The sequence below is a fragment of the Phoxinus phoxinus genome (assembly GCF_949152265.1).
Source record: "Phoxinus phoxinus genome assembly, chromosome: 12".
NCBI lineage: Eukaryota > Metazoa > Chordata > Actinopteri > Cypriniformes > Leuciscidae > Phoxinus > Phoxinus phoxinus.
The window spans coordinates 19,887,423-19,912,254 of NC_136887.1; the positions used below are offsets into that span (position 1 = coordinate 19,887,423).

At 39.6% G+C, this 24,832-nt stretch overlaps 1 protein-coding gene across 1 annotated transcript in view; it reads right to left on the reverse strand.

The window, feature by feature from the left end:
• Nucleotides 1-24,832, reverse strand: part of dlg3 (discs, large homolog 3) — a 96,652-nt gene extending 71,820 nt beyond the window's left edge. Inside the window, exons 1-4 of the mRNA XM_079630331.1 lie at nt 24,050-24,832; nt 22,875-23,006; nt 11,042-11,127; nt 7,043-7,153 (exon numbers count right to left, since the gene is read on the reverse strand). Coding sequence (XP_079486457.1) covers nt 7,043-7,153; nt 11,042-11,127; nt 22,875-23,006; nt 24,050-24,065 — 345 coding nt within the window. The 5' untranslated portion in view covers nt 24,066-24,832. The remainder of the gene's footprint in view (nt 1-7,042; nt 7,154-11,041; nt 11,128-22,874; nt 23,007-24,049) is intronic.

Sequence of the window (24,832 nt, forward strand, 5' to 3'; positions counted from 1 at the left end):
TGTGAATTTGCTTGTTTTTGTGGCTGAGTCAGTTCTAATAAGCACTGCACACTATTCTATTCCGACCCCACCAGGAGGCAAAAACAGCAGGCTCAGCCACACTTAATTATATGCAACGGTAACTCACATCATTACCACAATATACTATTCCGGCAAACTTTTCGATTTGCAGGAGGAAGGCCAATCCGAGATCAGAATGATCTGAGAAGCACACACAAACATTGCCAAAGCCAATGGGAAGCGTACGGGTGGTGCTTGGTGGCTGAAAAAGGGCTATGCAAGCATATTCATCACAGCACACATGACTGGGCACATGTTGCGACCACCCTGTTCCCTCTGCTCCCCTTGTCTATACAGCAAAATCTTATATAGGATGAAAAATTATATGGTCTCCATAGAGGAATTTTTAATGTAGCTGGCCAAGGATGAAGAGGAAAGCGGAAGGCAGGGAACCAGAGCGTGCTTATATGCATGCATTACATGCTTGCATTATGCCATGTGTTTGTGTCAGTAGCTTCCAGAATGTGAGTGCATGTGGGCGTTTCTAGTACCTCTAGGGGAAAATGCTGCTCCTTAAAGAATTACATAATATCAAATCTTAAAAAAAAAACAGTCACAGCCAATCAATGGCCAAGTCTGTCAATATTAGCTAGAATATCAGTACACTCACCATAATGATGACTGATAAGAATGATCAGAAGCTTAAACCACAAATGGCTGCCCAAAAATGCTTTGTTTAATGCATGTAAAGAGGCCATGTGTTGTGAGTAACATTTAGGCGACTCTTATGTCACGTTCTTGCTACAATAATTATGTAAAATGTAAATCCAGTGTATAAATGTTTATTATGGCTGAAATATGCATTTACAACTGTATTAATTTCTATCTGCAGCCATATTCTCTTTTGCAAATGACCATTGAGAAAGAGTGTGTGATGGTAGACAGATGAATCCTCCCAGGCTGAATGAAGAACAGTACTACAGGTGGATGGTTAAAAAAAAGAGACAATTTAAGAATGTACCTTCTATCTGCTTGATGATATAGATTGCTCATTGACTAAGAATTCAGAGTATTCTTAGTTTTAAAAAAATACAAATATTATATGTAGTATTCTATACTGCATGTCTCAGTGAATTGGCACATCTTTCCTGGAGAACGAAAACCAACCTGACCTACTCTTGAGAAATTGGAAGAAAGCCTTTTGTTGATTTATGAAATAAATGAGAATGATTGTGTGATGGTTTTACAAAAGGATTCTACTTGATTACACACAGCATATCTCATATCTGACAGCCTCATTGTCAGTTTCTGCATTCCCACATTATATAAACCCCCCCAGCTGGCCTCACAACCCCCACATATTCTCTCACATCGAAGGTATCTATAGAAAATTTCTGGAATTTCTGTGCATTCTCATAGCAGCCCATGTGACTGCACTCTTGTCACCTGACAGGATGTATGTCCAAATAAGGCGAGATGAGACACAGGCAGTCTTAAAGGGGCCGTTACATTCTTGAAGCTTTTCTTTGAATGAACCACAGAGAATCGCTGTATGAAACAGGTGCAGAGAAGCCTTTGAAAGACAGTGATTATAGTCAGGGGAATTTCTTTTTTAGTAAGCAACATAAACATGATCCAATAATTATTTGTGCATGATATACATGCAACCGTTATAGATTTCAGCTCACAATGCATGTGCATGGCTATAGAGACAAGTCATTCGTAACACCGCTGCAAGGCCAAGAAACGGTTTTGGGTTCTCACCTAAACGCTCGTAACTCATTGAGTCGTTGCTTCTTCACACTGACACAATAAACTAAAGTGCCTGTGAAGGCTGTGACTCCTATTAATAGGCCTGGTGACAGAAAACAGCTGCTGCACCAAACACCACACATCCGACTGACAGTGTAATGATAAGGGAAATGAGAGAAAGAGAGAGAGGGAATATGAGATGCTTGCGGAATGACTGGAGAACTGAGAGGTCTTGAAGTGAAGAGAGGGTCCGATAAGGGCCACGTGCACACTGCAAGGTGCAAGAGTGATAGCCGCATTGAACAAATCCCCTAAATTATCATACTCCGAGGCTACGTTCACAGAGGCAGTGTTTGGGATTGACAACCATGCTGAATTGTCCTGTTCGTTCACACAATAGAAACAGATCGAATAATGTCTGTATGAACGAATAATACAAAGTGAAGTCAAGCACCTTTTCTATGCTCAAGATAGTCGTGATTAATGCTTGCAACTATAGCGACAGTTAGGGCTGCACAATTAATCGCAAAATCATGATATGGCTTAGTCCAAATATCAAATTGCAAACGCTGCGTTTCAATTAAATAAATATATGTGCTGCATGTTTCAGAATGAAGAGCAGCACTGTGTTCTTTTACATGCAAGCAGCTCACGAGTCTCGACCCAGTGTTTTCGATATATCAAAGTGGATCAGTTGACAGTAAATGCTGCTCCACATGAACATCTCTCCATGTGCTCTGAGTTTGGCTCACTCAAGCCACCTTTCCACGGCACAGGACAAACGGCAGCCGATGGACCGGAAGTCATTAATTATGAAGAGTCGTACAGGAGCTGCGTGGGGTGCCGACCATCTGCGGATGCGGAATTTTCGGATCCGATTTGAACTTGAGCGACTACACCGTATGCGACACGCCGACCGGTTGTGATGTCTTCCAATCAATGTATTTCAATCAGATGAGAAAATCAGTGAGAATTATTAATAATTTTAGTTTAACTTTATCATAAACACTTGATGCACTTAAAAACTTTTAAAAATGCATGGTTTATAACTAATCAATTATTAATTTAATATTTACATTTTTTAATCATGTGTGGCACCGTATTTTCCCAAAAATTATTGGTGGTTATTTGTCCTATTAGCATAGCTGTTTGTTTGCATTCATTTATTCATTTTACCATGGTGAAAGTTTGGAGGATAAAGGCTCTTCTTTCCTTTACTGGAGAAGTCAATGTGAGCAAAACACTAACTTGAGTATTACCATTTAGTGCAAGAGATGTGCCTTAACGGACAGCGACAGCTTACCCATGTTGCTGCGCAAGATCATCCTGAGAGTTCATTATGACTGCCACTAGGAGAAGAATTCCGACAGTCGTGTCCGAACATCGTGTGTAGCGGAAAGGCGGATTTATAGCTTGCATGTCTCAAAGTTCAAGGCTCAGGGAAGAAGGAGGGGGGAACATGCAAACATTGAATGTAAAGTTTTCATCACAAAATTAACAACAATACAAAAGCCGACTGCAGCATACACGTAAACAAAACAACAGCTTAGATGTCCTAGGCCTGGTCCCCTCTCCCTCCACTGTCATAGCATGTTATTATTATTTTATAGTCATATTGGTATAATCACACAATTTTGAGCCAAATTGGGCCCTAGTGATAGTGACTTCAGTAAATAAAGATGGCAACTTGCATAACGTACCTGAAAGCCTTATCACAATTAACACATCATTATGTAATGTCCAATTGAGCAATTCATTAATTTGACAAATCTTACTTAAAGCTTAAATCTCTGTTCGAAATCTGCAATTGCAGTTATTCGCGGAATTATTGACTTTACGTGGGTTGTGCCTCGGCACGGCACAGCGCGGATGAATCCAATGTTTTGAGGAGAATGTATTATGTCAACGCGCCGGTGTGTATTATGTTATGTCATAATATATTATGTCGGTATATATTATGTCAACGCGCCGGTGTGGATACTGGCATTCAGAATCACAGATTCTACTTTTTGGAAGTATGACCAACATTAGAATTTTCACCGGAAAATGTAATCTAAACAAGTAACATCCACTTTTGTTCTGACCAACTAAGGGGGGGAAAGCATTGCAGTAAATCGCGCTGATTAAATCTAACGATCGCTTATCATATCACGGCAAACCGTGCAAATTATACTTTGTTCTCAAATTTTTTATGTTAAAAACATCAACATTGCTTGACTACATTTAATGCCCTTCTGATTTGTATCCTTGTTTTCGCATGGGCTCGGTTGCAGTCTATTTTTTTCTGTAGCCACTCCAAAGTCCAAAGTCTTTTGCATTTTACAACGGGTGAATCTCCAGTTGTCACTGGTGATTGTCGTTGGAACCTTTCTGGATCCGCCATCAAATTGATAAGTTTATATCAAGTGCTGTGAGAAAAGGCTATAAATCTCCACCTCCAACATCCTCAAACGCAATATAGCCTACTAGCCAAGAAACCTTCTTTATGTGTACAGATGTGACGTAATGACGCAAACACATGCTCGAATTTCCCGCGGAAATCAACCAGTACAAGCTTACCGTTTTGAAAGCTAAGCAGCTAAGCACTGGCTGGTTATGTGCTTGCTCAAAAAATTATTTTGGATAATTTTTAACCCAAAAAAGTTACGGACTGCAGCTTTAACCAACACCAAATTTGAATGATTTTTTGTTTACAGTAGTGAGTATAGTTGTCACTTTTAACCGAACGGTGTGTGGTGTGCATAACTATATTTAGTGCTCTGCTTTTTTAAATATGTCATCTGCAACTTGTTGTTTAGTTTGGATCCCACTACTTAGTTGAAGTGAATTTGGTTGTAAAAAATGGTTGTCACTCACCTAAACAAGCTGTATGTGTACAAAACAGATTTAAGCACTCAGAAGATGAGTGACATCCATATTTAGCTGCATTGTGTACGTGGTGAGGTGTTGTAGGTGTTAAGAAGAGGAATGAGTAAAATAATCATGCATTGGGCCCAGAGAGCAGAATAAACAGAGAAGAGCAAAGTAAAAAGTAAAGAGAGAAAGCAACCATGAGAAAGATATGACTGGACTGAAAATGACTCTGGGGGAGGGTAACTCAAAAAATGTTTGCTGATGAACAACTGGGAATGAGAAAACATGATCATAGAGAGGGTTCTCAATGCAGAGAGAGATTCCTTTGTGTTGTTAAATACACATTTTGCATGGTTAATTATGCATTATCTCGCATTCATTCACCTCAAGCGTTGCATAAACACCCTGTCGCATGCAAAAACACACATTTTTGCCATGTTCCGTGGCCGAACGCATATGAGAGATGCAGAAAGATGCAACAGAGACAGGAAAACAGCGACAGAGAGAGCAGGAGCGAGAGAGGGAGCCAGTCTGTAGGGATGCAAGTAGGGGGAGGAATTTGGTTTCCATGGCAACATGCGGGAGGCTGAGCTCTAGGTGTCCGTTCCAGCTCTAACTGCGTTGCACTGCACCGGCCTTCGCCTCGCCTCGCTCCCCCCATCCTCCCCCACTCGCTTTCCCTCTGCAGCTCTCTCTTCATCCCTCCCTTCCACCTCATACCCCTCCTAATGTGTGGAAGACACGACACCACATTCAGCTCAGCATCAGCCAGCCCTGCTGTCAACAGAACGCTGCTGCCTTGCAGAGAGCCTGCGCTTTGATGTAGACAATGGAGGCTCTCTGTTCTGTCCCACGCTCTTCAGCCACGACCCGAGACCACACCCACACGGCCATCTCCACCTCACACCCCCTTCCCTCACACTAGATCTCCGCTCATCTGAAACGCTAGTGCCCGCAGGCACTCTGCCGCCACATGCCGCTGGGGGTGCTGTGATTGGGAGGACATGAAAACGAGAGCTGCCATGATAGTAGAGCCTGATTGTTGTGAGTATTTCTGGAAAACTGTGTGATGACAGTGTCATCATGGCTGATTTCACTGGCGCCTGGCTACAATCTACATATGTTGACAAAACTGCACTGCAACCATCCATGTGTATTCACTAATATGAATATGCATCATGAAAAACATTTAGAAATGAGCTTGTGGTCAAAATCTAACCAATGGAAATGTGTTTTATGATTTATGAAGTATTAAATTGCACAACATTGAGCCCAACAAATAAAGATGTAATTTGCCATCTTGATATTTTCAGAGGCCCAGATTTTCCTCTTAACAATGTTTTAATATGTTAGAGGATATTTTATTTTATACTTTTCATAAACTTTTTCGGTAACACTTTACAATAATGTTTAAAATTGGTAAACTACATTAGTTAACATGAACTAACAATGAACTGCACTTCTACAGCATTTATTAATCTTTTTTAATGTTAATTTCAACCTTACTGATACATTATTAAAATCACAAGTTGTATTTGTTAACATTAATTAATGCACTGTGAAGTAACATGAATAATCAACAACTAACGTTAAAAAAGATTAACCAATACAGTAACAAATGCATCGCCCATATTTAGTAATTAACACATTAACTAATGTTAACAAATGAAACCTTATTGTAAAGTATTACCACTTGTATACACACACAATGTATTACGTTTTTAATTTGCAATAACATCTGGAAATTATGATACTATAATTTAACGCAGTGACTGCTTTAAATCCAAGCACTGGAAAATGGAGGCATACGGTCATTTGTTTATGATTTTCCAGCCCATTCTAACTGATGCAAAACCAGCAAGATAATGTAAACATTTTAATCAGCAAGATAATGTAAACATTTATTCTAAATCAGCAGAATCTGCCACAACAATGTTCAGTAGATCACACAAAACTACATTTTAAGTTTCCAAGGCATAACAACACATGGTAGGTCGTTCACACAGAACATGTTTTTTCATTCACCTATGTGTTGCTTTTCCATCCATTTAACTTCAGACAACATCTAAAAAACAACAACGCAGCACTAATGTGAAAGACACTGAAAATAAAGATGTGACAGAACAGTAAAGTATGTCCTTCTAGTCTGTTTACATAGACAACCAGTTAAAAAGCAGGGAGCGGAAAGTGTAGTGTGTGAATAACTGACAGTATCGCCAACAGGCTGAAACTTTCTCACACTGTTCATAAACCATCAGGTCGTCCTTAATTGATAATTGCTGAGCACTGACACATGAGATGTACTAGACATCAAAGTATAAACAAATCTTGCTATGCCTATAACTAAACCTATGCCAGTTTAGAGCATATGTAACATGTTGTGCGTTATAAATCTGTTTTTGTAAAAAGTAGTATTCCTGATTGAGCAACCACTAACCTTTGGTGCCTCCACATGGGAGCGGCTTACTAGTCCAGCCACTCTCTCCACCTTCTGAGAGCTCCTCCTGCTGGTCACACGCACACGTGACACACCCTCTTCACCCGAAGTCTGCAAGTACAAATCACACAGAATCAGAAAATTGCACTGATAGACCAAATTTTAAATAAATCTTAAATGCTTGGTTACATCAATTTATTTTTTTAAAATTTGGTCTGCAAGTACAAATCACACAGAATCAGAAAATTGCACTGATAGACCAAAAAAAAAAAAAAAAAAAAAAATTTGATGTAACCAAGCATTTAAGATTAGGGGTTCAATTTAGTTAACCTAGTGGTTCTGAATACAAATATAGAAATTTAACAGAGAATAGTGCAGACAGCCATCACCATTTGCAAGATGGTTTATATGGACACAGACATCTGTATTATAGTAAAAGAGAAAACAAGTGCCACCAAACATACTGAAATAAAAACACACTTTTTGACCACTATCCACAACTATAAAATCTCTAGACCAATGACCAAAAGACGCTCAACCAAGGCTAGAACTTGATTAGATTAGTTCCTACCTGTTTATCATAATGTATGCCGCAGTCACAGGGCACAGGCAGCAGAGGGCAGGCTTCGGAAAAGGCCATGACAGCAGATGGAACAAAGACTCTCACTTTCCCTTCCAAAATGGTAACAAACTCAACTCTAGAATGTTCTTTTAGGATCTGTCCTATTCTGACTCTCATGGCAATGTGTGTTCATATAAACACAAACACACAGAGGCATGCAGGTTTGCAGCATTAGGCCAAGCCACACCCATTTAAGTTGATGCAAATAAAGTCACATCTAAAATCATTTTTAAAAATCTGCTTTAAGGCAACATACAACAAAACACAAAGAAAATTTACCGTTTTTATCATTGCCTTCATTGGACAACCATGAACTGAATTGAAAAATGGTTGCCAAGCCCCGGGTTTCCCGTCATATTATCATCAGCTCAGCTACGAGATGGACACTGCAGCTGAAAACATGCAGGATTGCTGCAGTCTCAAACCCAGAGAGGAACATGGAGGCGCTGCTGGTGTCCAGTGCCATTGAATCACTGCTGACACATGACATACTGCTCGCAATTACTACTGGGGCTGGATTATGTACAGCTTGATACATTTAACTAAACAGTTTAGCCAATATTCTTAGATGTAAAACTGACACCCAATTATGTAACATTGTTATATTACTGACTGTAACTGTAGCTAATATAAAAAAAATGAGAAGCAAGACACACTTGCTGTTTAACACAAAGGCTTTGTAATGATTGCTGTAAATTATTCCAGGGTCTTTTTTTCCTTCCTTCTGCACCAAATCGGGGAATTTGCAGACTCATTTCATTTAACGTCTCTCAGGTGACTGCACGCTTTGAATGCTAATGAAGCCTGAGCTGGACATTCCCTCAGAACCAGCCTCGCTCACTCTCAGAGAACCAGAGAACAGGGCTGTGCCTGACACACACTCACACAGAGGCCGGTGACGCTCTCCACCACACATCATATAGTGACCCCTGCAGTATTTTTGTGGAACATGTGTCACAATAGTATGATGCTTCTGGAAAATGCCAGTTGGGGATTTGAAATTGGATAGATTACACTTACAGAGATTGTCTGAATGTCCACTATTTATTTATTTCTTTCGTGCCTCAATCAAAAAATTTTTAATGATCAATCATTGCTTGTTTTTTACCTAAGTATCTACCACCACCAATTTACAACCTAAATAAATATAAAAAATGTAAATTATAATATATATATATATATACACTGAACACACACACACACACACACACACACACACCTACATTATGAGGACTCTCCATAGGAGTACTGTTTTTTATACTGTACAAACTGTATATTCTGTCCCCTTACACTGCCCTTATCCCTAAACCTACCCATTAGAGGAAACATTCTGCATTTTTAATAAAAAAAATGTTTTTAAGCTATTTGAATTATGAGAACTCATGAGATGTCCTCATAATGCACGTTTAAGTTGTAATACCAGTGTAATATACATGTTATTATAAATTGTGTCCTCATAAATCACATAAACAAGAGCGCACACACACACCAGGTACACCTGTTTAACTGCTCATTAATGCAAATGTCTAATCAGCCAATCACACGGCAGCAACTAAATGCATTTAGGCATGTAGTCAAGATGATCGGTTGAAGTTCAAACTGAGCATCAGAATGGGGAAGAAAGGTAATTTAAGTGACTTTGAACATGGCGTGGTTGTTGGTGCCAGACGGACTGGTCTGAGTATTTCAGAAACTGCTAATCTACTGGGAATCTACTCAAATGGCCTCCACAGTCAACAGATCTCAATCCAATAGAGCATCCTTGGGATGTAGTGGAATGGGATATTCGCATCATGGATGTCCAGCTGACAAATGTGCAGCAACTGCGTGATGCTATCATCTTAATATGGACCAAAATTTATACATATATTAAAATATATATTATATTATATTTTTTATTGATCAAACTTCTGCAAAGACGAAAGGAGAATGGTTTCCATGCTCTTTTCCAATGAACATAAGTCAAAATGATGAGATACCAAGTCATAAGGATATCAAACTAGTTTTCAAGCTCTTTATGTGAACATTCCTAAACAACCTTTGACCAAGAAATCAAAAATCAGGCAAAAAATAATAATATATATATATATTCTATATCTTCTTTTATGGAATTTTTTGGTATTTTTACTGGGAAAACGACAAAAATACTGGACATCTTTTTCTCTCTCTCTGTCATCTGTACTATCCATTCAGTGCGATCATGTGATTACTGACATCTTTAGAGCACATTCTATATTTTACAGAGTTCAGACTTATTTCTGTTTTTCAAACACTTTTCTGTTTTTAGCTATTTCAAGGTATAAACCTATATTTTGGATCTAATTGTACATATTTTACCCTGATATTCTACCCTAATTTTCTAGGATCAATCACTAAAACTATAAACTTAAAATAAGCTATAGAAAATGCAAATTTTAGACCTGTACAAGTTTCCTTTATGGTCCAGAATAATTACAGTTTGTGAAGCTGTTTGCTACACCAAAAAAAATTCTTTAAAAAAGAAATCAGACAAAAATTCAATCCAATTTTGGATAATCTGAAACCATGTATGGGAATGGAAACCTTCATTCAATCATCTTTTAAAACATCAGTCACAGGGCACTGCTGTACTGGACGGATAGAGACTATTTTAGTCAAACCCGAGTGTATGTTTGTGTGTACCCTCAGAGAGACCACAGAGTGATCCTCCCTCACTGCAGTTGCTTTTAACAGAATCCAGACAGAAGTTGAGGTTATTTTTTGTACTCTCCCTATAAATACTTTGCATGGTCACGTGATTGCAGACACTTGTAACGAAAGGTCCTGGTGACATCATCACACAGCCCACGAGGAGCACTTGGTGTTATCACTGCAGTGCTTTCTAGATATGACTAATGTTCTGTAGCGTCTGTAACTTCCACACACACTCTCTCTCTCATTTCCATCCTCTTTTTTCTATTTTTTGTTCAGTATTTCTCTGTAAACTTCCCTTCAGTTTTTTCTAAAAACCTCAGCTTTTCTAAACCCTTTTTTCTCAGCTAATCATTGGTGTGTTATTCGTGTGTTATTGGGAACAGAAAAAAGTATTGGTGTCAAAATGTAAATGCACCATAAAAGTATCATAAAAAATGGTCCATATGACTCTTGTGCAACATTGCTTAAACCACATGATATATCGCGATGAGCAAATAACAGGCTAAATTTAAGATATTCAGTGATAATCTTCACCTGCTGTGAGCTGTTAACTGCTTTACTGGATCGAGTCAGTGACTTGAACATGAGAACTAGACAGGTCAGATGTGTTTATGATAACAGAGTATAAGGGCTTGGAACAACATGAGGAAGAGTAAATAATGGCATGTGATAAAATAAAGCTGCCCTTTCTCTGGGGCTCTTACCTCCCATGTGTCCACAGAGCTGCTCTCTTTAACTCCATTTTGTGCTGCATTCATTTGCAGGGTTACTTCGTAGCATTCCTGAATATCTGAGAATAATGGAATAGCGATGTCATTGAATGCATCCATTTAAATAATGCAGGTATTTACATTGAAATATGTAATACCTCCATTACATTTTTAGATTGATAGCAGATGTATGCAAGGTTGCTGTTGGCACTATGATATTATGTGCATATTATTCTACATAGAATTGTAAAAATAATAGAACAAAATTAAAATGTGTAGTAGTATAAATAATGTTTATGCATTTATGCTAAAAGGATTAAATAACTCAAAAATGATTTATTTTTAGAATTGTCCTTTACACACCCTCATGTTGTTATAACTCTGTATGACTTACTTTCCAGAGTGAAACATCTTTTTAGCAGAAATTCCAGATTTCTCTCTATCACTAAATAAAAGTGGATGGAGACTAACCAAGGACTCTCAAAAGGACAAAAAAACATCATAAATGTATCATAAAAGCACTACATACTTGTGTGACATATTCCAAGTCTTGTTATGAAGATGTAAAATTTGTTTGAGGAACACACAAACACACAAAGTGTTTGTGTGACTCCATTCGCTTGCAAAGAGCAGCTTGAAAATACTATACAGTGTAAAGTACAGTACAGTTTCACAGTGTAAAGAAAGTCATATGCTTTTGGAAGACATGTACGGAGCCACTAAAAGAACATGATGATGATAAAAAAAATTGGAGAATAGTTTCAAGGCTTTTGAGTTATCTCGCAAAACTTTTGCATTTTTTCAGAGAAAAATGTTTTGCCAACATAATGCTCTTTATTTTCTCTTAAACTGACTACAAAGCTTCAAATGTTGCTTCTTCTAACACACCCAGGACCAATGCTAGGTCTCAAAACAGAACTGATGACCGGCACCGTGCAAGAACCGAGACACTAGAGAATGTCTCCCAACACGAACTCCTTTTAAAGCTTTTAAACCCTGTGTGGAACAACACATGATACTCTCTCAGCAGGATTGAGAGGAAATGTTTCAGAGTTATGAACACTGCCCTCATTTCTAGAAAAATTATGTACCAGTGAAGAAGAAGGTCCCCTGAAAGCCCACTGGCTGGATGGCCATCGAGAACCGCACTCCATCATTTAAGTCAGAGAGCACGTAGCCCGATATGTCCTTCAAATCTAATATCACAAACCAATCCTCGAACTGGATTTGCAACACGATTAGCTTCAGGGTAAGAATCTTGAACCTGTATTTCTGAAGAGTACGGTTCAGGCCCCTTAGATCTAGAATCGGAAGCAGCCGAATCAGCAAACTGAAAGGGACCTACCGAACTGGCCAATTTTTTTAATCACTCTTGAGGGAAGATGGGGTAAATATTCTGTTACGCGCCTCCACCCTCCGAATCACAGTTAGTGACAGGGTGAGTGGAAATTTGGGAAGTCGGGCACACAATGTTGTGGTGTGCACAGACCTCCCCTAGGAGGAGACACCTTCAGGGGCCAGGATTGTCAGAACTTTTTCTTTGCCATCTTAGAGGAAATAATATCCCCGGGATGGCTGTGTCTGAGCATGCTTCCTGGCCTTCTTATCTTTGTGCATGGGGGCAGGGGGACACGGGCCGCTATGCTGGCTTTCTGTTCTTTTCTCCTATCACTGTGCCCTGGCCTGAAGCAGCTGGTAGATGGTGCCGACTCCTGGAAATGGTGAGGGATAAATTCCCTTAGCACCACCAACTGCTTATTGACCTCATAGTATCTGTTGAACAGACCAGAAGGCAAGATTGAGGCTTTCAGGAGGAAAGCCTTGTCTCTTTCCTTGATCACAGTGAGGTTTAGCAACAGATGCCACACCGTAACAACCATACCAGCCATAAAACGGCTGATAGCGCAGGCCTTTACTTGGTCAAGTGGAGGGCGAGGTCTGTGGTCCTGCGTAAATCTTTCACTCCCTTCGCCATAATCCAATTATCTGAGCAGGTCAAACTGGTAAACCTGCAGAACCGCCATGGTGTGCAGAGGACGCCCCAGCATGACCCGCTGCTGTGTAAGCCTTACCCACAAGAGCTGAAGTGGCCCTACAACAGTGGTCATCGTGGAGGAAGCGATTGAGGGGGAAAGATAGCCAGTAAACATCTCTTCCACCCTCGGCACCGCTCCACCGACCACCGTATAGAATGTCAAAGTGGCCTGCGTATGCACTTCTGCTGAGTACGGATTCTTTGAAGAACCTCAATCTGGAAAAAAGGTCAGGGAAGAAAGGTAGCTGGCAGCGGGGAGGTAGCTCTCGGACAGATGTCAAATAGTGGCCATCTAGCTTAAACCGCGTGACCCATCTCTTTTCATCAGGCCACTCAAGGTTTAACTTGGCCCACACATATGGCTTCTGAAGACAAAGAAGCTGGCTTCATGCTGGCATGCCATCTATTTATGCATGGTTTCAGTCACGTACTAAGTTACGTAGCTATGTCATCACGCTCAGCGCTCCCATAGCATCAAACCATGACGTGGCGTAGAGTTCCACTCGAAAGGGAAATACCCTTTAATGGTCCTCAACAATAGATTAGTAAGTATTTTACATGCCAAAAAGCACAGGTGCACAGTCTTCACAAGTCAAGTGTGCAAGGTCAAGAGCAATGTCAACTTTTGGCTCAACTTGGGCATCGCTCCCACTATTGTGGGCCTCTATAAATATCGTCCAGGGGCCTCATCCAAAATTCCTGTCCATACTGGGTTTAGAGGGCCAGAGCAATCACCCTCACTTAGAGAGGCTTTTATGACTCACGACAGCACAGTGCCTGCAGACATTAGCAGAGGTAACAGTGGCTCTGGTGTTGAGGGTCAAGCATAAAGCTGTGAGCTAATTACACTAGTGCAAATTGGGACAATTAAAAATAACATGTTAAAATCATCAGTACACAATATAGAAGAGCTGTGGCATTATAACTATTCAGAATAAAACATAGGAACATAGGAAACTTGCTTAGATCGCTCAAATCAAACTTTGAAATCAAATCAAACTGGGTTTTGCAGGGGTAATTGCAGCAAATTGTTGGGTTTCTCTAAAGCATTGGACAAAAAATACCATAAATTGAGTCCTCAAAGTGGTTGGCTTCTCTTCTCTATCCACAATACTGTATATGCACATTCAAGTTACAAAAGCAAGCGGATAAAAGCTGTGGACATATATTTACCATTAATTTATTAATTCCAGTAGGGTTAATAGGAATCCACACAATCTGGAGTTCCCAATACATCGCTTGTGTTCAAATTTGTCACTCGAATTCGCCACTCAAATGTTGGCCTACAGAAAATTGCTTGGTTTGAAAGTTACTTCTGTAACACCTGACAATTGACTTGTTTTGCCCGGAATGTCGCTAATGTGACCACACCTTGAATGTAAATAGAATGTACCACTTCTAGCATGCAATATACATCTCAAATTTTAATAGGACATGATGTTCACAGTTACGACATCTCTCTTCCGAAGTAATGGAGCATTCCTCGTCGCAAAATAAGGTGGATAAATGAGTAATTGAATCGTTCATGCAAATTATCTGTTCATTGTCGGGTATTGTTGTGTGATGCATGCTGTTACGTTGCCTTCTTGCATATAGATTACCTGAGTTTGTTTTATTAATAAATCTTTTGCTTATTGGAACCTTTTTGACTCGTCTTCATAATCTAGACTAAATTGTGACATATTCGAGTTACTCAATATTAATCTCTTGATTTTAGTGTTTACAGTAATATAAAACAAGGCAGGACAACAGGACAACCTGTCGACCACAGCAATAGCAAACCACAACGATACAATCAATTCCCAGTGGACAAAATCAATTCCCGTCCAAGATTTTTTTTCTTGTTCGAGAAGCTGTTTCATTTCAGATATGTCAGGGTTCTGTCACTTCTGTCTAGTCTATTTCTTGGTTTCCTGATACTCCTGTTTTGTCTTGTCTGTGCCTTGTTTCATGTGCTTTCATGTCTTGTGCTGTGTAGCACATAGCTTGTGTTTTACACTAGCTGTGTGCTTTCATGTTGTCTTGTTTTGTGTGAACACGTGACTTATGAGTGTTCTCATTGGCTGTGTGTTCATGTCTCGTTTTGTGTGAGCACATGGCTGGTGATTTGTTTTACTGGCCATGTGCTTGTGTTTTTTGTCATGTTTGGTGTGAGCACATGGCTTGTCATGCGTTTCCTTGTGTCATGTGCTCTCCTGTTGATTGTCTAGCCCCTTCCATCTTGTTACCTGATTATTGATTAATTTGCCCCACCTGTCCTCCCGCATTACCTGCTTTGTTTGCTCTCCCTATTTATTCTCCTTGTGTTTTCAATCCAGTGCTGTTTCGTTGTCGTATGTACACTGTGTATTTCCCTGTTGTCAAGTTAAGCTAAGTCTGTCTTGGTTTCCCCCTCGGGGTAGTTTTAGTTGTCTGTTTTGGTTTATTTTTTATTATTAAAAGCCCACCAACTCTGCACTTGAGTCCTCGCTACTTCCACCTACCCAAACCCTGACAGAACGAAACAGCCATCAGAGGACTCAGCAGAAAAATGGGCATCTTCCTTTTCCCATCTGCCTGCCCCTCCGCTCAGCAAATGGATCAACGCAGCAAACTCCTTTCTCTTCGAGAAGGGGGGAGCCCCAGTGTGAAGGAGTTTGCTCACCAGTTCGTGTTTGTAGCGGAGGGGCTCCACATCAGCGACGCAGTGCTCAAGGACATTTTCAACAACAGCCTTAATGAGCCTGTCTGTGCCTGGGAGATGGGAATGCTGGGGATACTGTCATTCTGGCAGTTTGTGGAGTATGTATACAACCTTGGAGGAGGCTGGCCTTCCACCTCTTGGCCCACCTCCCATTCACCTAACAAACTACCAAATCCCCAGTCCTCCGATGACTCCTTCGGGGAGAGGGAGGAAGAACAGGTCCACCTCATCTGCCTCCTACCCAGTGGTGCCCGAAGAAGCTGCAGCGCCACCAGAGGTAACCGAAGAAGCTCCTTCCCACAGCCTCGCCCTCGCAAGCGCAGGGAGAGGGCTCCTGACGCTTCCTATCGTCCGGTGGTCCAGGAGGACCCGACTTCGGTGGTCCTAGGTCCGGCTGTCCAGGAGGACCTGACTTTGATGGTCCCAGGTCCGGTGGACCCAGAGCTGCCCGCTTCCCCTGTCAAGACTACAGAGGTCATGCCTGAGGCGCCTACTCTCCCTCTCTCAGCCACAGAGGCCGTCTCAGAGTCTGGTTTCCCAGAGAACTGTCTGCCCTGTGCCCACTGCATTGGCCGTGCTTCCCTTGGAGCAGTAATCATTGTGGGGTTCCCCTTCCTCACTCTAGTCCCTGTCTTGCCCAAGTATGACCAGTGTCTGGAGAAGACTTCGCCTCCTGTCCCGAGTCCAGTGAGGGCCCCAGTCAAGCATCCATATCTGCCTGACCCACCATGGCCTTCTGCCAGGGATCCAGACCCACCTGACCCACCCTGGACCTCAGCCGGGAATCCTGAACCGCTGGAGACCGTCTGGTCTGTCCCTCCGGCACCGCCCTGGCCTTCTGCTGGGACTCCACACCACCCTCCCATTTTTCCCCCTAGGGGTAGTTTTTGTTGTCTGTTGTTTTATTTTGTTTTATTAAAAGTCCATCAACTCTGCACTTGAGTCCTCGCTACTTTCACCTACACCAAACCATGATATTCATGATATTCATCAAAATAGGGATATGGGGGACTATCGCAACTTCCGACTTCATATGTGTTCATTGTTATGTATTTTAATACTTTAATATTTTTAAAAAAACTTTAACTTTAAACTTTAAAAAAAACATCAAAGCCAGACTTCTACTGTCCTAGTCGTAGGGTAGGTAATGTTCTTCATAAACATTTTGTTTTACTGGATTAAACTCTCTTCACATCCTGATTGCAATCAAAAATAGAAGTGGTAAAAATGTACATATCTTCTGTGGAAGTCTCAGGACCAAAACATGTTCATCCAATCATTGAATTCATTCCAAATGTGTTTTGGGGGAGGCGTGGCTTTGGAGAGCGCTCTGAAGGAGGGGTGGGATCTTATGCTTTGCTACTTGCTGGCTTGCTGTTGCTGGCCTCTCGAAATTGCCTACCCTACCTTCAAACATATCTTCAAACCAGAACGACTTGTTTCTTTACCTCATCCTTCTACCCTCTATACGTCTTACCTCATTACCTCTCAGGTCACTAACTGCCGTGGCCTGTGGTCCCCGACAGAGGGGCGACCAGCTGATGAGAATGGAGAGAGACAATACTGCTGATGTCACCCACACTGGCCCACAGCCTGAACTAACAACATAATGAGATGCTTGTTACCTTGCTGTGCCTTTGAAGCATAACACTCTCTGCCCCCTTTGCACTGGAAGAAACGAGCAAGTCTTTTTTAAGACGGAAGAAGAAAGAGATAGAGAGAAAAGCACTTTTTTGGAGAGATACGCAGTGAACTTGGACTGGCAACACATGCGGACGATGTACGTGTGCGTGTGGGGGCTGTTAGGGGCAGTAATGGAGTCCCACTGGGGTGCAGCGGGAAAGACAGAAGAAGAATGGGGCTATGTGACTCATCTGTGTCTGTGTGAGCCTGTGTGAGTGGGAGGAGAACAGTGTGTGGGAAGCGGTTTCATCGCCTGGCTGGCCAGAGCCAGATGAGAAAGTGAGAGAGCAGAGAAAAGAAAGAGAGCGACGGAGAAAGTAAACTAAACCGTAGAGTCTTCCACTAAATGGTGCATGATTATAAAACATACAGCTGTATGATAAATGGAAATGTATAAGTGTGTCAGACGGAAACACCTCCACGTTTAGTAAAGCTGTCTTGAATGGCTTTGAAGACGTGTAAGTATCTTCATCAAGGAGACCTTTCCACACAAATGCTTTTTTGAGTGAAACATACAGTAGCAGGCAACATCAGTGATTATTCATATAGGGCTACTTTCTCTCAGGATTAAAACATATGGATGTAACAGCATTAAAATAGTTTTCCAGCTGAATGTAGACAATCGGTTCTGTAAAACATACTTTGATATATGGGCACATATATCTCAGACAAAGTCCTGGTTAAATGATACTTTTTCCCAAAAAAAATGCATTCCAGCAGAATGTTCCCAGATCCAAGTAAATCCTAAAAGACCACATAAATTCCTGGCCACTGAACAGAAAACACAAAGTCCTTTTACTTAACTCCACAGTCCTCTCCACAGAATCATTCTTACACAACTGCTCTCCTTTTCACTGGGTTTAACTCATTTCAATGTCAGTATGAAGTTCACACATATTTGATTAGTTAAAAACTGGGTTTTAAAACTTGGCTGGTGTTAAAAATTGCCCTGAATTAGTTGACCGCATATACAGAAACTAAATTCATTAATTAATATTATGTATATGGTAGGTCTTATTTCATCCTTTTTATAATACTTTAATATACAAATTACACATCTAATATAATTTGTCACATACTGTATAGTAATTTACAATACAACTGCAGAGATTTGTAAAATAAAAAAATACCACTTTTATCCTCTCTGGGTACCTTATAATAATAAATAAATAATAATAAGTTTATTTTATATAGCGCCTTTCTCAAACCCAAGGTCGCTTTATATAGTTGGAAGGCAAGGAAACACAACAACAAACAACCAAAACAATACTACAAAGACAAGCCTTTGAAGGGATTTAGCAGGGAGACCAAGGAAAAGTGAGTTGCAGTAGTCTAGACGGGACATAATGAACGAGTTAATCAAAGTCTGCGCATCACTAACAGAGAGGAAGGGTTTGAGGCGAGCAATGTTACGGAGGTGAAAGAAGGCAGTCTTAGTGAGTGATTTGATATGAGGATCAAAGCTTAGGGTGGAGTCAAGTAGAATGCCAAGGTTTTTAACAACGGGGGTAGGATGGACAGGTGAACCATCAATGTTAAGAGTGAAACTGGGAGATTTGGAGAGGATGCTTTTAGGGCCAATCAGCAGAATTTCGGTTTTATCTGTATTGAGTTTGAGAAAATTATTTTGCATCCATAGTTTTAAGTCAGAAAGGCAGTCAGTGAGGGAGCGTGGTGGAGACCTTGTGTCCATTTATAATATTTTACCATATATTTCAATAATTATTGTGACATTTTGTTTAATATTTGTTTAATTATTGACAGACTTGCAATACCGTTCAAAAGTTTGGGGTCAGTCATTTAAAAAAAAATAGAAATTAATAATTTTATTCAGCAAGGCTGCACTAAATTGATCAAAAGTGACAGTTGAGACATTCATAATGTTACAAAAATATATATTTAAAATAAATGATCTTTCAAAATTTCTATTTATTCATTAAAAAATCCAACTGTTTTCAACTTTAATAATCAGAAATGTTTCTTAAGCAGCAAGCATATTAGAATAATTTCTAAAGGATCATGTGACAATGATGCTGAAAATGTTGCTTAGCCATTACAAGACTAAATTGCATTATAAAGTATATTTAAAAAATAAACAGTTATTCTAATTGTAATACTATTTCACAATATTACTGTTTATAGTGCATTTTATAATCAAATAATCGCAGCCTTGTTGAGCATAAAAGACTTCTTTCAAAATGATTTAAAAAATGTTACTGACCCCAAACTTTTGAACTGGAGTGTACATTAGCAAAGTTTGCCTCATAAAATGCAGACTGCAAAAGATTCTAAGGCAGGATTGACAATTTTAAGGTGAGGCTCAGTGAGGAATCAATTAACAGGCTTTTAATCTAGCTGTTTTACATTGTTTTTCTATTAAACTTGTGGAAAAAAGTATTAGAGATGTTGTTAGAAAGTGAAAGTGAAGTAGTAGGGTTTTTTTTTTACATCATGAACTAGTTTAACTTGGAAAGTACTGGGGAATTATGGATTGTCAGTTTTCCCTAGCAATGAAAATAGCCCTGCCTTGATATTGGGTCAAATTTGGGCACAGAACCTGTGTGATCCTTAATCTCTTTGTGTGTTTGGAAACAAAGAGATGAGTGTGCAGTTAGGAAAACCTTTGTTCGAAATTGTGCAATCATGCAGACAACCAAACAAATTTTCCCTCCTCCCACAGTGCATCACAGGACTGAATTGGTACAGGCTCATTGAATCCCCAATATATTCAATGATCTCTTCTTCTTTGATGCCACAAATAAAAAAGCTTTCGACTTTAGAGTCTAAGAACACTTTAATTATGTGAATGATCTACAAACCCAATGTTAAATAATATAAATCCTTCAATATATGAATACAAAATATAAAATAATAATACTATAATGTTTAAATATAAAATAATATAAAAATTAAACTTGGTGCTAATTTATCCACCCTCAATCCTCCTCATTTTTGCTAGAATTCGTATTGTATTCCCTTTTTTAACTCTGGCCAACACCCAATAGGCTGGAGAGATGATTGAAACCACATGTTGCTTAACTCAGCCTTACATGACCCCTCTCCTCAGTACCTGAGAGAGCGAATGGGCCGTCCTGCATAAAGCGTAACACCCTGCCTAATCTGGCCTGAGGTCAGAAGGGAGTACAGCACTGCGGCCAAGAACTGTTTGTTTATCAATCTACCTACATGTTTTCCCACATTCCCGCTAATGATCCAGCCTCTTTCTGGAATGTGTGGAATCCTTATCCGCTTACTGTGTTATGCCAGTTTCGGAATGGGACTCTATAGAAGTGGACTGGGACTGATTCAAAGTAATATGAATAAGAGCATTTGCAATATCTGTTTGGCCTGCTGTAGTCAAACAGCTTTTTTCGAGGCACAGAAAAGCGTATACGTAAATGCCAGTAGCAGGAGCCAAGTTTCTTTCAGAAAATTATCTTAAACCCTTTAGGACTAAATCACGCAGCTTACCACTATGAAACATAAATATGAACATTTTAAGTGACTGACAGTTTCTCTAATACCAGAGACATTATAATAAAAAGGTAAATACCCTCAACAATCTCCAAATGCCTTTTAACAAAAAAAAACTATTTACACACCTTTTTTTTTTAAATACATACATTTTATTCAGCAAGGATGCTTTGAACTGTTCAAAAATGACAGTAAAGACTTGATACACAAAACATTTCCATTAGTGCTGTCAAATCGATTAATGTGTGTGTGTGTGTGTGTGTACATATTATAATATATAGCCTATATTATATATAATATATAGCCACAGTTTTCACAAAAATACTAAGCAGCACAACTGTTTTCAACATTGATAAGAAGACAAAATCCTTCTTGAGCTGCAAACCAGCATATTAGAATCATTTCTGAAGGATCATGTGACACTGAAGACTGGAGTAATGGCTATACAATTTTAGCCTGGTGCTACCAGACTCTCATACATTTAATTTGTACAGAGAGTCTGGCCTCTCTCCATTGACAAGCGTTAACTTTCTTGTAGACGGGTACTCTGTTGAAGTTTAAAACTATTGGATCTGCCCAGAGCCTCTCTGCATCTGCCATAACCAATCGCTAACGTTTGGTCGTGACGAAACTTCAACTCAAACTAGCGCACGACCTCAACGTGATCGTTCTCAGCCACTCCCTCTGTTCGCTGATTGGACCGCTAAAAAAATGATCAGAGAAAACCCACGAATATACCACAAACCCAGACGTAGTACTGAAGGAAAATTAAAATTGAGCGGAAGTACGTAGGAGGGCGGAGCCAGGCTAATCAAATTTACCCAAAACTATACAATTTTGGAATTTTCTATGCCAACTCTTTATAGACTGACCAAACCATGCACAACAATATCACGTTTACTTATTAATAAGCTTATCATGCCTATCAATCCTATCACCACTGGCATATGAGAAAACTCATGAGTTAAGATCAGGGGGAAACCTGTCCCTCTCCTCACTACAGTCCCATGGCAACACAACCCCATGTCTTGGTCACAGCCCCTGTGGTCCTACTCTTCTGCATCACAGCAACATCAGCACGCATGCCTCATTAAACACTGGGCCTGGTAATTAAGATAACCACTCAACCGTTTCATAATGGGACTAATTTGTTTCCTTTGCAGGACAAAAACGAAACATAAGTTAGGAAATCTCTTATTTTAGTTAGATGCATCTCACATAACAGTGATATCTATTGTTACTTGTATGTTTGTTTGTTTTTCTGGCTGTTGTGAGACATTATAAAAATATGACAGAACATGTCCACAGCATTGATAAATCAGTTGGGGTTGTGAAAGTCTGATCCGTTGTGTAACATAAGAACAGTGGCACAAACTTTGGTAAATTTTGTAATTTACTGTATAAGTCGAGTTCTCAAATCCATGTTAAAGATTAAGCCATTGGAGACAACAGCAATGGCTCATTCAAGATTTCATTTAAAAAACAGACAACCTTTTGTTTTTATACTGAAAGAACCTATTTATGTGACTTAATCTAATAAATCAAAACTTGGTTAATGTCACATATAAATGAGTGTAAAAGATGAGCAAGTTCCAATAGGTCTGTTTTACAAAACAAAATAACAAACTTGTAAAAGTCACAGAAGGTGTAAGTTAATTTGTAAGGTAGAGTCAATAATGTGTTTGTTTACTGGGTAGAACTATTACACCCTAAAGCCATTGTTAATGTAACGGAGGACCTTGAGGCAATTGGTTCAAGGACAAAAAACTAAATGTACCATTTAGAAAACCATCAGCAGCGTTTAGTAAAGTTGAACAAACAGTAACACGACTTCTTGAAACGATTTTGCTCAGCATGGAATGTGCTGGAATCATGTGGTACGGCCCTATATAATGACAGTTAATCATTATTTTTTTTAGATCCATTACAGTTTACACAGAAACAAACCTCACCCAGCAGAGCATGAAAAAGATGACTGCCAAAGATGGTGGAGACCTTTTCCACGCTGGTCTTCAGGGCCTGTTCCTCTGGGCTAGTCAAACTTGCCTGGTACTCTTTCAGTAGCCCAGCTGCTCTTTTAGTATCTGAAATAAAAGTGAGGACAAGCATTACTATTTCAGTACAACTCCTAATCGTTTTAATGCCTTTCATAACATTACCTACATTCTCCTTGTAGGTAATGAAGACATTTTTAGACGTTCAAACTGTATGTTTAATTCCGAAAATCTTTGCACAATGCTAGATGCGTGAAATCTGACATTACTTGCCTATAATTATAAGAGCCCCTCGAAGGGGTGTGAAGCCAGATGTTTGACTCAACCAGGGCTGTCTAACAACAATTTTCCAACTAATAGCTACAAATAAATGAATGATTTAGTCTTGTGTGTTGTATAGTGAGTTATTCTTTTGGACTAGTCTAACAGAGACCATGTAGTGGCCTCAAAATTATTTGGACACTTAAGTTTCACTTAAAATGCATTAGAAAACATATAACGTTTAAATTAGTTAACCATTTTCAAAATTAAATAGTTTGACTTCCCCTTGTTCACACAGGTATAGTTCATCACATTAACTATGCATGAAAGTGCACACGTGTTGTATACAATGAACACTACAATAACAATGTGTGTTTTATTTAAAAGCTAACACACTTGTGCTTTGAAATGGTGCTTGTGTATTGTCTTTCTTTAAAATAGGCTAAATGCTAAGTTTTATTTTTTGGTATGTAATGCATTAATATTGATAGATTTTTTTGTATTATTTTTTGTAATGCTTCAGGTGCTGGTTGAAGGGAAGATGAGGTTAGTAGAGGTAGGAGGTTCCACAAAAACATCACAGTTTGTGATGGGTTAAACAGGGTCATGGTGTCACCTATAGCCTACACTTGACATTCATTGAGCTTCTGTAAAGAATAACGGATTTTTATTCAAAGTCACATAATCCCACTTCAGACTAATGCTTCCTGTTTCCCATGTGGGTTTAAAAGCAATTCACTTTAAAATACACAAAGAAATGTATCTTGAAAATACACATCGACACCGAGAAAAGTGTAAAAGAACTAAAAACTATGAAATGACTGTCATATATTCATTAGCATATGATATCGGTTTGTTTTAACGAAACTTACCATATTTATGGACCATGATGTGAAGATTGTTGCAGTTAGTTAGAAACCAGTCTTGTATCCAAAACGTTTCGACTAGTTCTCCAAATAAATAACGCTTTAAAATCCTTCTCGGGGCCAGCTGTCCCTTTCTAGCTGTCTCCGAACAGACTTTTAAAAGTTTTGCAGTAATTTCCCCACAGTGACGATATTGTTTCTTTGGGAAGTCCTAGTATTGACGACGAGAGTAAGTTAGTGCAGTTGGCAGGAGATGCGTGTTGTGGTAGTAGCCTAGTGAGAGTGTGAAGCTTCCCGTTATCTGCCTTTGGGAAGTTTTGAGGGGAACTGGGGGGCGGTCTGCAGTAACAGGGTCTTACTCATACTTCATCCAAATGTAAACTGTGGATAAATAAGCGTCTCAGTCTTTATGGTGGAAAAACATGCAGCTTTATTGTATAACGGCGAACGCTAATTATATGTGATCATAAGTGTGAACTTGTGGCTAGCAAAGAAAACAGGAAGGAAGAAAGGGTTATAAATGATCACTTCAAATATAGGCTACCTGAAATGTATTTCGTCAGTCTTTCGGAAAACACCCTGTTTGCTATGAAGGGGTGATGCAAGTTCGGCCATGGAAATTATTATTCCGAAGTGTCGCATGCCACCTAGTGGAGAAAGAGTGAACCTGCTTCAAGTGGGTCTGTCACCCTTTTTAGCAATCGTTTTTTTAGAAAAGGGAAAACACATTATATCAATAACCAGCGTGATTAGGTAGGAGCCTCAAGTTTTTCCACAAAACTTTTTTTG